The sequence below is a fragment of the Ictidomys tridecemlineatus genome, chromosome 2 (genome assembly GCF_052094955.1).
Source record: "Ictidomys tridecemlineatus isolate mIctTri1 chromosome 2, mIctTri1.hap1, whole genome shotgun sequence".
Taxonomy (NCBI): Eukaryota; Metazoa; Chordata; class Mammalia; order Rodentia; family Sciuridae; genus Ictidomys; species Ictidomys tridecemlineatus.
Window position 1 is genome coordinate 117,426,010 of NC_135478.1, and position 13,865 is coordinate 117,439,874.

The 13,865-nt window shown below is 48.6% G+C and overlaps 1 protein-coding gene across 3 annotated transcripts in view; it reads right to left on the minus strand.

Moving 5' to 3' along the window:
- The window catches only part of Hps4 (HPS4 biogenesis of lysosomal organelles complex 3 subunit 2), a 28,656-nt gene extending 14,800 nt beyond the window's left edge, over positions 1-13,856 (minus strand). Inside the window, exons 1-8 of one of the 3 annotated variants that reach the window (XM_078039648.1) lie at positions 13,678-13,812; positions 12,115-12,268; positions 11,778-12,025; positions 10,090-10,180; positions 7,629-7,772; positions 2,828-2,935; positions 2,315-2,431; positions 418-512 (exon numbers count right to left, since the gene is read on the minus strand). In XM_078039648.1, the coding sequence (XP_077895774.1) occupies positions 418-512; positions 2,315-2,431; positions 2,828-2,935; positions 7,629-7,772; positions 10,090-10,180; positions 11,778-11,818 (596 nt within the window). In that variant the 5' untranslated portion in view covers positions 11,819-12,025; positions 12,115-12,268; positions 13,678-13,812. Of the gene's footprint in view, positions 1-417; positions 513-2,314; positions 2,432-2,827; positions 2,936-7,628; positions 7,773-10,089; positions 10,181-11,777; positions 12,269-13,677 lie in introns of all 3 variants that reach the window. The other 2 variants (XM_078039646.1, XM_078039647.1) reach the window with 2 other exon arrangements.
- Between the last annotated feature and the right edge of the window lie 9 nt (positions 13,857-13,865).

The following is a 13,865-nucleotide window of genomic DNA, read 5'->3' on the forward strand; positions in this document are numbered from 1 at the left end:
GGAGCTGGGCAAAGGCGTGTATGGCTGCTCTACAGAGGCAAGCTGAATGCAGCAAGGCCACAGGGTCCTCTGGGCAGCAGGAGGAAGGCCACGGCAGACTTCGGGGACCCTTCTGCTCATAGGCTGGCTGGCCAACCCTGGGGGCTTCGTGCTGGCACTAGACCCTGGCAAGGCCCCACTGAGAACCACGTGGATCCCTCTCACAGCCCCCTCCTTTCCTGGGCACAACACCTTCCAAGTCCCAGATGTGCCCCAGGAAGGCGACAGACACCAAGTCAAACCTCAGCTACCTGATGTTTGCCAAACTAGCCCGTACAGACTGGCTAGAGACCAAGCTCCCTGCCCATGCCCCGCAGGCACTGTGGGCAGTTCTGCAGCAGGGGGTGTGGGTGGAGGAGGGGGCTCAGGGTCACTCACAGTCCTTCATAGAGGATGCACCCAGCTAGTACGTGAGGCGAGCGCTGGCAGGTCTGTAGGATGAGAGCTGCCTTCAGCAGCAGCAGCGGCTCCACCTGCACAGACAAGACCACAGCCGCCAGTAAGCATGCGCACAACCAGCCCAGGAGACCAGGGAAGAGGCTGCACAGGACGAATGGGCAGGTCCTAACTCCAAGGCTGGAAAAAGGTAGCGTCGTGCCATGGTTCTGCTCTGTCTCTCCATTCCCACAACTGCTGATGCCACAAAACACCATGTTCTTAGTACAAAGCAGCATTTCTGGGAGCTGGAAGATGCAGCAAATATGGCCTATGGCTGTTCCTAAAGGACAAAGTGGGTCACTCAGGAGACCCTGACTACCAATACTAAGACCAGGTGGCAGCAACAGAGGAGAGCATGCCCTCCAAATGCAGGTCACAGAGTCAGCAAAACCTACCTGTCTGCCCTGCACTATGCAGCACAGCCCCAGGGAGGGGAGACCCGACTAGCACTGAGCAGAGCCCATCACTCAATGCCGTCACATAAAACACAGGCACCGTGGCCTTCCTTAGGCCAACTCAGCTCAGCTACACTGCCTTTGAAAGAGCCAACTGTCAGCCATGTTCGATGGCACTTGCCTATCATCCTTGGGAGGCTTGGGAGGCTGAGGCAGGACGCTCAAAGCCAGTCACCGCAACGGTGAGGTGCTAAGCAGCTCAGTGAGACCCTCTCTAAATAAAATACAAAATAGGGCTGGGGATGGGGATCAGTAGTTGAGAGCCCCTGAGCTCAATCCCTCGAACCCCCCCCCCAAAAAAAAAAAAACCCAAAAGAGTAAACTGCTCATAAGTTCCCAAAATGACAAGAACATCCTGCGAACCCCACAGCCTCCTCCTGGTAAACACCCCCTGCCTGCTTGGTGGCCAGCACCTGCAAGTGCCCATGAGCTGTCACAGCCCAGTGTGAATGGAGCCAAGTCCTGGAGCAGAACCCTGTGAAGGAGTTACGTCTATTTTTTCATGGCCTGAGACTACAGTCCCCCAGGAAAAATCCTTCCCCAGGTCAAGCAGAGTCACAGCGCCACACCCTGCGCAGGACACACTTACTACAGCAGGGAGGCCAGGAGGGCTCCTGCAGGACACTCAGGGCTCAGAAGGCTCATTCTTAAGGGGGAGGTGTGGTTAGGCCAGCCACAGAGCAGCCGGGCTGCAATGAGCTCCCAAGACAGGGGGATGGCAGAACCTCCCCATCTCCCTCTCAGACACAGCAAGGTCACAGTCCTGGCCTTCATGATGGTAACATGGAACCTGTGGATTGGCAAGGGACCTGTGGGTTCCTGAGTTCATACTTCTGAGAACACCAACATGGTGCTCCTTTTGTGTGTGTGTGGTGGGGGGAGGGGGCAGGTGGGAACCAGAGATTGAACCCAGGGGTACTTGGCCACTGAGCCAAACTCCCAGACACCTTTATTTTCTATTTAGAAACAGGACCTCACTACGGTGCTCAGGCTGGCCTCGAACCTGCAAGATCCTCCTGCCTTAGCCTCCTCAGTCACTGGGATCACAGGTATGCACCACCACGACTGGCCTGGTATTCCCTCTACTGAGTATTTTCTTGGTGACATTTGAGACCCAGCCTCACCGTACCATCAGAGCAGCCGTCAAGGTGGGATCACGACACCCCTTCATGGATGAGGGCAGTGGCTCTGCAAGTGGCCTGGCCCAGCCTACTTCATGGCTAAGGAGCAGCAGCCCAGGGGCCATGTATAAGGCTTCCCAACCGCCTTGCCAGGGAGTGATCCATCCAGCCAGTTCTCTAGCGTTCTCTAAGGAACACTTCTGGACGGTGTCCAGAGGCTCTGTTCTTGTGCACACAGAATGAGGAGGGTGAGGCAGATACCTTGGTTCGGTCCAAGTTCCAGAGGGAATTGAATATCTTGTGCAGATCGCTAGTGTTGCTCAGAACGCGCTGGATGAAGGTGTTCCACTGCGAGCTTAGTTCTTCCTGAGAACGGCTCTGTCACAGAAACAGTCTGAGGTCACTGTCTGAGATGTGGAGGGACAGATTTTGGCAGATACCATGAATGTTGCTCATAGCACAGAAAACCAGCCAGAGGGAGGGCCTGTTTTGAAGTCCCCCCCGCCCCCGTCCTGCTATCCAGCCCCATTACAGATCCAGGGCACTTTCTGGGGAAGCAGGGGACCAGAGCCTGCTCTATCTAACCATCCCAGGGGAAGCAGAGGTGACAAGTACTCAGAAACATGGGCATCTGAGGGGGCTCAAGAGGCCCTTGACCTGGTCACTGGACACGGAGGGTCTATGTGAAGAGTATCGGGCCCCAGTGGGTAAGCTGTGTTCTGGGAACACTGTCTCGCTGAAGAGGCTTAGCATGACTAGACATCACAGTTGTACCTTATAAGCCAGGGAAACAGGCCCATTGTAAAAATGGAAGAATCCGATGAGCTGATCCAGAAACCGCTTGCAGCTGACATCAGGGAGCTCCACAGCACAGCCCAGCACCTGTGAAGAGGGAAGCCAGGTAGAAGGTGCTTCCGTTATCTTGTGGCCAAGCCAGAGGCCCAGCACCCAGGGCCCCCACGGCGACTGCTCTGGCTCCCTGCAGTCCACCTCCTGGAGCCCTGAGCCCATACCCTCCATAGCAGCCGACTGGTCGCATGGAGAACAAGTACCTTTTGTCCCTCTCTCCATGCAGCTAGGCCTGAAGTGCCTCCTTCCCTCCTGTTCGTCCATCCAGGCTTCGCCCACACCCCCAGGCCTACTCCTCGTCCAGGCACTTCCCTGCTGCCGCTTCTGCTAAGACTTCTTTCCCGTGAGGGCTGCTGTATGGACACTGGCTGCTTCATCTGGATTTTATTATAGACACTGGATGGACTCAAACTGTCCCATGAATGGCCAGCCTGTCTCTCTGGCTGGATGAAGCGCTTCAAGGTGGCGGCTGACTGGGCCCTCAGTTCTAGCCCTTTGAGCTGAGCACAGCGCTCAGTCCTATAAGACCAACGCCTGCCTTAGAGCCCTCTGGCCAACATTAAAGAGCCTTAAACTGTTCATTTTTATTTTTTTTTATTTTATTTTTGTTGTAGTTGTAGATGACAGCACACCTCTACTTAGTTTTATGCTGTGCTCAGGATCAATTGAACCCAGTGCCTCACACATGCTAGGCAAGCACTTTGCCACTGAGCTAGCCCCATTTGTATTCTTTGACCCAATAATTCCACCTCTAGGAATCAGTTCTGAGGGCAGCACCAGAAATTTAAACAAATAAGCCCCACCCCAAAACAAAGAAACAAAAAGTCCCCCTGAAGGTACTGCAGCAGGGGACATTCTGTTCTCTGATGTGTTCAAAACCTGACAGGAGTCTGGCGCACAGGAATTGCCTGCTTCTCCACTAACCGACCGTGGGTCAAAAGCAATTCCAATCAGAACCCAGAAGCTGCTCTTTCAAAACTGACCTCTACAATGGAAACCTAAATGATCTAAACACCCAAAGCTGTTATTCTTGAAAAAGAATAAGGCTAGAGGGTATTATCATCCCTGAAAGCTCCTCCATAGTCCTCTCTGGTTAACTCTAGCCCCTTCAACCCCAGCAGCCATTGTTCTGAGTTTTTTGCACCATAGAATAGTTCTGCCTGTTCTAGAGCATCCTGAGTGACACACTACATTTAATATATTCTCTTCATGGCTCTGGGCTGCCGCTTATCATTTGTGAGATTTCTCAAAACTATTACGTTATCAGTATCTATTGCTTTTCATTATTAAACCATATCCCATGGTGTGAATATGCCACAGTCCGTCTATTCATTCTCTTTTTGTTGGATGAAAACATTGCTAGTTTGGGGCAATTAAGAATGAGGCTCCTAGGGGCTGGGGTTATAGCTCAGCGGCAGAGCACTTGCTTTGCACTTGTGAGGCACTGGGTTCAATCCTCAGCACCACATAAAAAAATAAGATAAATAAAGATATTGTGTCCATCTTCAAAAGAAATCTTAAAAAAAAAAAAAAAAGAATGAGGCTCCTGGGACCCTCCATTAGGACCCTCCTGGGGATGTGTTTTCTTATTGCTGCTCGAAGGCAAGGTGTACGTATCTGGTTTCAGGATTTATTACAAAGCTATAGAATCAAGAGAGCGTGCGTGGTATTTGCATAGACCCTTCACTAGAGGAGAACGCAGTGTCTGGAAGTAGACCCCTCTCAAATGCCCATCTGATCTACAACGAAGGAGTCCCCAAAATTCAAGAGGGACAGGAGAGTTTTTCCAACAATGTTGCTGGAACAACTGGATATTCAGATGGAAACAAACAAACCTGACCCCGAGCACAGCATAACAAATAATCCACCCTGGATTACAGACCTAAATTTCTTGATAAAGTTTTTTTTATGTAAAGGATAAAAGTATATACAAGGAAAATCTAAAACCAGTCTATATTAAATCATCATAGCTATGGGTATGTTAGAAATGACTGCTTCTTGGGGCTGGGGATGTGGCTCAAGCGGTAGCGCGCTCGCCTGGCATGCGTGCGGCCCAGGTTCGATCCTCAGCACCACATACAAAACAAAGATGTTGTGTCTGCCGAGAACTTAAATAAATAAATGTTAAAATTCTCTCTCTCTCTGTCCCCCTCTCTCTCTCACTCTCTCTTTAAAAAAAAAAAAAAAAAAGAAATGACTGCTTCCTACAAAAACAATTTAAAAATTTGATCTTTACACACAATCTATAAACAATTAGAAAATTTAATTTCATAAAAGATGCCATTTATGATAACAACAAAAACATATAAAATACCTATTCAGAAAACACTCAAAAGAGGAGGAAGATCTTTATACACAAAATTATAATATTTTTTGAAACACAGTTAAGAAGATACTAGTAAATCAGGGCTGGGGATGTGGCTCAAGCGGTAGCGCGCCCGCCTGTCATGCATGCGGCCCGGGTTCAATCCTCAGCACCACATATAAACGAAGATGTTGTATCCGCCGAAAACTAGAAAATAAATATTAAAAAATTCTCTTTCTCTCTCTCTCTTTAAAAAAAAAAGAAGATACTAGTAAATCAATGTATTATGGTAATAAAAAAGAAAAAAAAATAACTTAGCAAAGAAGCCATTCTCCCCAATTTTATCTATAGGTGATGCAATTCTAAATTAATACACCCACACATTTGTTTTGTTTCAACTTGATGAACTGATGTAAAGTTTTGTATGAAGCAGCAAGAGACTGAGAAGAGCTGACATGCTGCTGAAGAGAAGGCGGGTTTGTCTGGTCTTACTGGGAACACCTCAAAATTCTGCAACACCAGCAGAGGTTGGATAGAAACACAGACAGTGGAGAGGAACGTAGTGTTCAGAATCAGACCCAGTAAAGGCAGATGCTCTAGAGCTGCTGTAAGAATGCGTCAGTATCAAAAACATCTGCTCATCAAAGAAAATGAATAGGCAGAGGACCAGGTGCAGTCGTACCTGCCTGGAAGCCCAGCAGCTCGAGAGGCTGAGGCAGGAGGATCATGAGTTCCAGCCCTGCCTCAGCAACTTAGTGAGACCCTAAGCAACTTGGTGAGACACTATCCCAAAATAAAAAATAAAAAGGGCTGAGGATGTAGCTCAGTGGTAAAGTGCCCCTGGGTTCAATCCCCAGCACTCCCCACCCACCCCCAAAAAAGAAAGAAAGAAAGAAAAAGAAATAGGCAGACTGCAAACTGGGAGAAAATATTTTTTAAATATATATCTGATAAAGAACTGTTTTTCAGAATATAGGAAGAACTAGGATTCAGCTAAAATAAAATTCTTTTTTGGCCACTAGCTTTGAACAGACACTTCCCAAAGGAAGACATTCAAACGGCCTCAAGCACATGGAAGAACCTCCATGTCATTAGTCATCAGGGAAACGCATATAAAAGCCACAAGGAGACACCACTGCACATCTAGAGGAATGCCTAAAATTACTCGGAATGACATCACTGTCAGAGAGGACGTGGAGAATTGGAACTCTCCACATTCCTGTTGGTGAGGTTGTAAAATGGTACAACCACTTTGGGAAAAGATTGGCAGTTTCTTATAAAATCCAACATACACCTTACCTATAGAAAGAAAGTTCCAGGAGCCTCACTTTTGTTGAGGCTGGCTTTGAACTCACGATCCTCCTGCCTCAGCCTCCTGAGCTGCTGGGATCACAGGTGTGTGCCACTGTGCCCAGCAAGCTCTATTCTTAATTGCCTCAAACTAGCAATGTTTTCATCCAACAAAAAGAGAATGAATAGACAGACTGTGGCATACCATGGAATACTGTTTAATAATAAAAAGCAATGCAGCTGGGGTTCTTGCTCAGTGATAGAGGGCTTGCCTAGAATGTGTGAGGCACTGGGTTCAATTCTCAGGACTGAATATAAATAAACGAATAAAATAAAGGTCCAGCAACATAAAAAAAAAAAAAAAAACAACGGATACTGATGTAACAGCCTTGAGAAACCTCACAAATGATAAGCAGAAAACCAGAAGCACTAAAGAGTACTATACAAGATGCACTGTGTCACTCATGATGTTCTAGAACAGACAAAACTAGTCTATGGTGAAAAAAATATTCTTGGGGTTCCTTGAAGCCTCACATGTGCACATTAGTGTCTCAGGCCTTAGGGTCACTGAGTGTGGACAGCATGGAGCACACGGGGAGAAAAGGGAGGCAAAAACTCAATTTGCAACACAGAGCGACTAACATGGCCACCAGTGGGCCCCAGTCGTCATATTTTAACTAGATTTTTATTTTTGTTTTTTGTATTTAGCAACCCTTTAGGAGGTAAAATCGAATCTCGTTTAATCTATCAGAGCTAACAATTCTTTTCCACGTTGTTTTATTGATGCATTATAATGGCCAAAGTTTCAGGAAAAGAAAGATCAGCCATGTGCTGGGTGTGGTGTGTTAGAAATGTGTGGAGGGACTAGGGCAGGCTCAGTGGCAGAACGTGTGCTTAGCATGCACGGGGCCTGGGATGAGCTCAATCCCTTCACCTAACAAAAAGGAAAGAAATGTGTCGGAGAACACTGAACTACCTTGGTACCTGCAGAGTGTCACAGGAAACGTGGATGACCACTGGACCCAGCACATGGGGGCTGGGGGGGAGCGTCTGGGTTCAGCGCCACAGCAGCCTGCCTGTCTCAACTTGACCATCCTAATACCTCAGGGGGCTCTGCCTGCTTAGACTTACCCAGAGGTAATCTCCATCCACCTTCACAGCAAACTTGAGCTTCCGAAGACGGATGAGGGTAGGAGGAGAGTCAGAAATGTCAGAGACGCAGCGGACCACTCCGGCAATCTGCCCGCACAGCAGCTCCTGCTGGTCCAGCAGGGTCTATGAGAGAGGAGCAGATTCTAGAAACCAGGCTGACATTCTTTTTTTTTTTTTTTTTTTTAAGATACCGGGGATTGAACTCAGGGGCACTTGACCACAGGACTTGACCATGTCCCCAGGCCTATTTTGAATTTTATTAGAGACAGGGTCTCCCTGAGTTGCTTAGTGCCTTGCTAAATTGCTGAGGCTGGCTTTGAACTCAAGATCCTCCTGCCTCTTGTCTCCCGAGCTGCTAGGATTACAGGTGTGTGCCACCACACCCGGCATGGCTGACAGTCTTGAACTCCTGGTTCATTCCTTAGAGCCAACTGAGCACTGCAGGCCAAATCCCGTCCACCATCTGTTTTCATATGGTCCTTGGACCATGAATGGCTTTTATATATATTTTTTTTTATTTTAACATTTATTTTTTAGTTTTTTCTGGTGGACACAACATCTTTGTTTCTATGTGGTGCTGAGGATCGAACCTGGGCCGCATGCATGCCAGGCGAGCACGCTACCGCTTGAGCCACATCCCTAGCCCCGGCTTTTATATTTTTTAAGGGTTGTAAAAATAACAACAGCCAGGCACAGTGGCACATGGAGGCTGAGGCAGGAAGATCGTGAGTTCAAAGCCAGCTTCAGCAACTTAGCAAGGCCCTAAGCAACTGAGCAAGAACCTGTCTCCAAATAAAACATAAAAAGGGTGGGGAATGTGGCTCAGTGGTTCAGTTCCCCTGGGTTCAATAAATAAAAAATAACTACAAAGAATTTGGTACAAAGCCCTTGGGTGGCATAAATAAAAAATAACTACAAAGAATATGGGACAAAGCCCTTGGGTGGCATCCAATGCCTTAAACATTTACCATTAGGACCCTAACAAAATTTGCCACAGCCCCTAGCCAGGTGTGCTGGTAATCCCAGCAAATAGGAAGGCTGAGGCAGGAGGATCACAAGTTAAGACCAGCCCAGGCAACTTAGTGAGAACCTACCTTAAAATAAAAGTTATAAAAGGGCTGAGGATGTTGCTCAGTGGTAAGGTGCCCATGGGATCAATCCTCAGTACCACAAGAAACCACCCACAAAGTTTGCTAACTCCTGCCAGGGTGGCCGACTGTTAGAGAACCCCTTAGTAAACATGAGAGGATAGTACAGAACTGTATTTGTGCTCCTAAGATCATAGGCACCCACTTGGGTGGAAGCATAAACCTCTCATTCCTACTCAAATCCCCTGCTGGAGGGGCCTGAGCAGCCTGAACTAATCCCGGTCACCAGAGTCATCGGGCAATCACATGAGCAAATACATAGAATCTCGTAATCAGTCTTAGCCTTAACTGGACTGCAGGGCAGCCAGATGTTCTGTGAAGCCACAGAGAACGTTCCCATCAGCTATGAAGAATTCCCACCCACAGAACTGAACGTGAACTTAACCAACACTCTCAAGTGGACCACTAATTTAAAGGAAGCACGGTGGATAGGAGATATGAAATGACACCACCAGGCGAATGGCATCAGCCAAATCTAGAGTGCAGGCCACCCCAACAGTCTATGCACAGGGACTTGGTTTCTTCAATAACTCAATGGCATGGGGAATAAAGGATGAGTGGGTAACTGCAAAGTGTCACAAAAGGGACCTAAAGGATGAAACAACCAAAGAGAATTTGGGGTCGTTGTTTGGACACTGATTATGAGAGAGGGGAGACTGACAGACACAGAGAGACAGAGAGGAAGGACCAACAGACTAAATAGCCTCTAAGATGATACAGAGAAATGTGAATATAGTCAGCATATTAGATGTATTAAGCAATTACTGTTATCAATTATTGTAACTTTTGTTAAGTGTGATGCTTAAAATAACAAAATTGAGTAAAGATGTCACTTGGTACTGGCAAAAGGACACAATGTCTAGAATTTGTTTCAAACTGCTTCTGAAAATAATAATAATAATAGCGGGGGAAGGTAGGCCATATAAAATTGGTGAAGTGTTGATAATTACTGGTGCTGGTGACGACACATGACGGTTCGTGATACTCTACTTTTCTGTACAATATTTTTTTTTTTTTAAGTGAGGTGATCAATAAATTGGGGTCAGAGAAAAGCAGAGAAAAAGATCAAGATGGTAACAGAGGGCTGGAGAAGAGAAAGTACTGGTTGCCTGGGAATTTCAAGACCAGAACAAGCAACAGTATACCAAGAATAAGACAGAAAAACAAAAGAATAAGACAGAAGAAATGTCAGTGTCCTGGATTAGCTAAAGACAGCGAAGTTCTACAGTTATGAAAAGTCACTGTTGAAGGCAGGGGAGCCCCTCTGAACAGCAGGACGTGGTGTGGCTTACCTGAGGAGGGTAAAAATAACAAATGCCAGCTCGGGTGGGATCTCCTTCCTCCTTCACCTTGGAGCCATCATAGAGAAAAAAATAATTCCACCTGGCGAGAGAAGAGAGTGGGGCCATGTCTCCCTCCACGTGGTGGCAACGGCAGCTGAGGACAGGGCCTCCTATCTCCCAGCCCAAGCAGCCTTGTCACTCAGTGTCTGAGCCTTCTGGTGGCCCCAGAGAAAAACAAACCCAGTCGCTCCGAATAGATAAAACCAGTCCTTAAGTGCAGAAGAGGCAAACTAAAAATATATCTCTCTCCAGCCGTCAGACCATCTGCCCACAAGGACATGAGTGGCAGGAAGAAAGATGGCGCCCACAACAACAGCCCGTCTGCAATGCTGAGCCTCAACTGTGAGCCACGTGGCCTGGCACCCGCCTAAGGCTCTGGTAACAAGTTAGGAGCATCTCAGTTGGCCCCCTCACAACTGCTGAGTGCGATGACCCCGGACAGCCCTTCCACCAGGAATGCACGCACGCATCTACGCAGGGCCACGGTGTGCTCTGCGCCTGCTCGACAGATATGCAAGGCCAATGCTGGGCACTGTGGAAGGGAAAGGGGCTTCGCGAGTTCAGAGGAACACTGGACCCTCTCTGCCCGTCCAACGTGACCGGGCTCCAGGGACTCGCTCAGTCAGCTTCCTCCTCAACCTTCTGATTCCCTGACCCAAAGGAACCTCTTTCTTCAAGTTTCCCTGACACTCCTCTTTCCTAAAGTCCCTTACAGCCTACTCTGCAGGATAATAATTATTACATAATTCTCATTATCCGATTCCCTCTTTAAGACCACAAAGCCAACTCCCCAGAGGCTGGGTCGTGCTTTTACTTCTAAATCTCAAAAAGGACATTTTCCAGGCTGTAGCATACAAGGGACATGTGACCACCTGGCCATCCATACTCTTCTCACAGGGGCCTGTGCCCTCTAGGGCCTCCCAGCTCATCTCTTCGGATTCCAGCATGATGCACCCTCTTGAGTTCCGGGGCTAGATGGGAAACCAGCTGCAGGGCAAGCCCAGACCAAGAAGGCTCAGTGCTTCAGGGCCACCCAGGGACCAACAAGCCCTGGCCCTGTCCTCCCCCATCCTACATCCCAAGTAAAAGCACCCGACTGCCCTTCCAGGTATGCAAAAGAAAGCCTGGGCTCCACTCTCAACTGCTGCTCCCTCTTTCTTCCGTGTGTATGATCGATCAGTCACTAAGTCCCGCTGAATCTAGTTAAACCCTTTCTCCTCTGTATTAATGTCTGCTGAACCGAATTATGAGAAAGTATTAAGTCATGAGGCTGAGTGGGAACCGAGCTTCAGGAAGAAACCCTTCCTGAGCTAGACGAGCCACCAGCTAGACTGGGCAAACCTCTTCTTGTGATGAAATTCTCTACTGCAACTATTCCTCAGCCAGGTCATTCTCAAAGTGGACTGCATGGTCTTTTCCATGGTCTACTAGGATGTTGGACTCACTCAAACACTGCAAGAGGCTTGCGAGGTTAAAACGCTAGCTCTAGAGAGAAGAGGCCTGCATGCTCCATGTGGCTACTCAAAGGAAAATGACCGTGTAATTTTTTTTTTTTTTTTAAATCAAGATGATCTGGCTGGGGATTTTCAATTCACCCAGATGTATCTGGAAGCCTGGAGAAAGGTCTTGATACTCACCAAGGGGCTGACTTTGTCTCTGGGGAGGTAGAGGTGGCCATTTACTTCTCAGTCAGCCTCATCCTGTTTATTTGGATTTCTTTTTCCAGTATCACTTCTTGCTCCGCAGCTGTGTCTCCATTGCAGAGAAGCCGGGTGTGGTAGGGTTAGGTGTTTTCTATCTTGATTGCCACTTCTTAGTTTTTATTCAGATGAAAGTGCTTCTTCCTTTCCGCGTAGCCTCTTCAGTTTCATGAATATCTCTATACCTTTTGGAATTCAGAATATAATAAAGTAAGAAGTCAAATCCACCAGTCTGGTTCCATGAGCATCAGCAGGGCTGTCTACATAACAGCACCTTCAAGCTCCACTCCAGGAAAACTCCACTGGGCAGATATGTGCTGGACGGAGGCAGTGTTCCGATGAGATTTCTAATGTGGCTAGTTCAAAATCATCCTGATAGTTCTTTCAAATGCTCTGAAGCATCCAGTCCAAAGATCAGTGCCTTGGCTCTGAAATAAACATAAGGAATAGATTATTTCAGAAACCCACAAGCAAGCATGTGACCCAGGCAGGATTAAATAAGTGGTATATTTCAAAAGAGCTTTCTACAACGGTGAAAATTATGCTCAAAATTAAAAGGGAGGGTGTTAGCAGAGACTTCAAAGTAAGTGCCTTAATTTCTCCAATAGTTATGGTAAACACACAACAAGCCTCACAGAAGACAAAACTAATTGATTAGTATAAAATAGCACAAGGTGTTGAGAACAGCTGTCCCAATAATGTGGCTGCTGTAGTAATAATGGAAACTAAATTAAGGAACTGTCATTTTGACAGCCCAAAGTAATCCGAACATGCACACTCTCAGAGCTGAGCAATTTTGCAAAATGCAAAAAGAGAACTTTCCCTTAAGTAGGTTTCAAACTCCCACAAGAGAAAGACAACTCAGTGGGACTTCAGAGTCAGAAGGGATCCTGGCCTCATTTACTCTAATCCTCGTCCCTGACTCTCCACCCAAAGCTCCCTCCACAGCCTCTGGCTTAGCCCTCCAGAGACAGGAGGTTCATAATATTCAAGTCATCCTTCCATCAAACCCAAAATCTGCTCCCAGTAAATTCCACTCACTGGTCTGGACACTCTCCAAGAAAACCCAAAACACAGTTTAATCCTTTCATGTGACAACCCCTTGGTCACTTCAAAACTGTATTCTTATTATTGCTTTCTCTAGGCTTAATGTCCTCAGTAACATGGTCTCAAATACTTGCCACCATTCTGTCATCTGCAAGAACCAATAATGGTTTGCAAGTCTCTCTGGTAGAGAGGACTGTGGTGCATCTCAGGTGGTCTGTGCAATCTGATCTTTTCTCAGCGAGACTTTTGGGGGCGCCCCCCGCCCCACTGGCCACACTCCCTAGGTTCTACAGCGCCTGCGTGGGCACCTGTGGGGGCAGCACCTCATTTCGCAGAACCAAGAGCAGCCTGAAACTCCACCCCTCCCGTTCCCACAGGACTGGGCCCACACTACCGAGGACCACTGTCTTATCTCCGAAAGGTCCAAAAGAAACCTGTGATGGTTCTGGGGCAGGGACAGGTGTCAGGGTGTGACCAGAAAAGACTGGCAGCCTAGGAAGTGACAGGAACGTCACACCTCACGCTGCCAGAAGTGGAGGGAACGGCCCGGGACGGTGGTACTGTAGGAAGTGACCTCGGTGGGCTACAGGGGGCCTGGCAAGGGGGCGCTAATGGCTGCGAAGGGCCAGGCGGCCGGAGGGCACGAGCCCCGGGGGCTCAGGAAGCGACCGGCAACCGCTCGAGGCTCCCGGACGTGCCCGGCCCCCGCGCTGGGGTCTGGGAAACGGCGGGCAAAGGCGCGGGGGTCGAGCGGGTCCCGCCCGCGGAGTCCCCACGCCCGTCCACCCACCGGGACGGCCAGCCTGCCAGGGGCTCCCGGTTCAGGACTCGGAACCGGAGCGTGGCGGCGGCCGGGCGCCCGCGAGTCCCGCCCGGTACCTACGCGCGCCGCGGAGAGGCCCAGGTCACGCGCCGCCCCGCCTCCCGCCCCCCGCCCCCTCACGCCGGCCTCCAGCCGGCGCGAGCTGGTGACGTCGG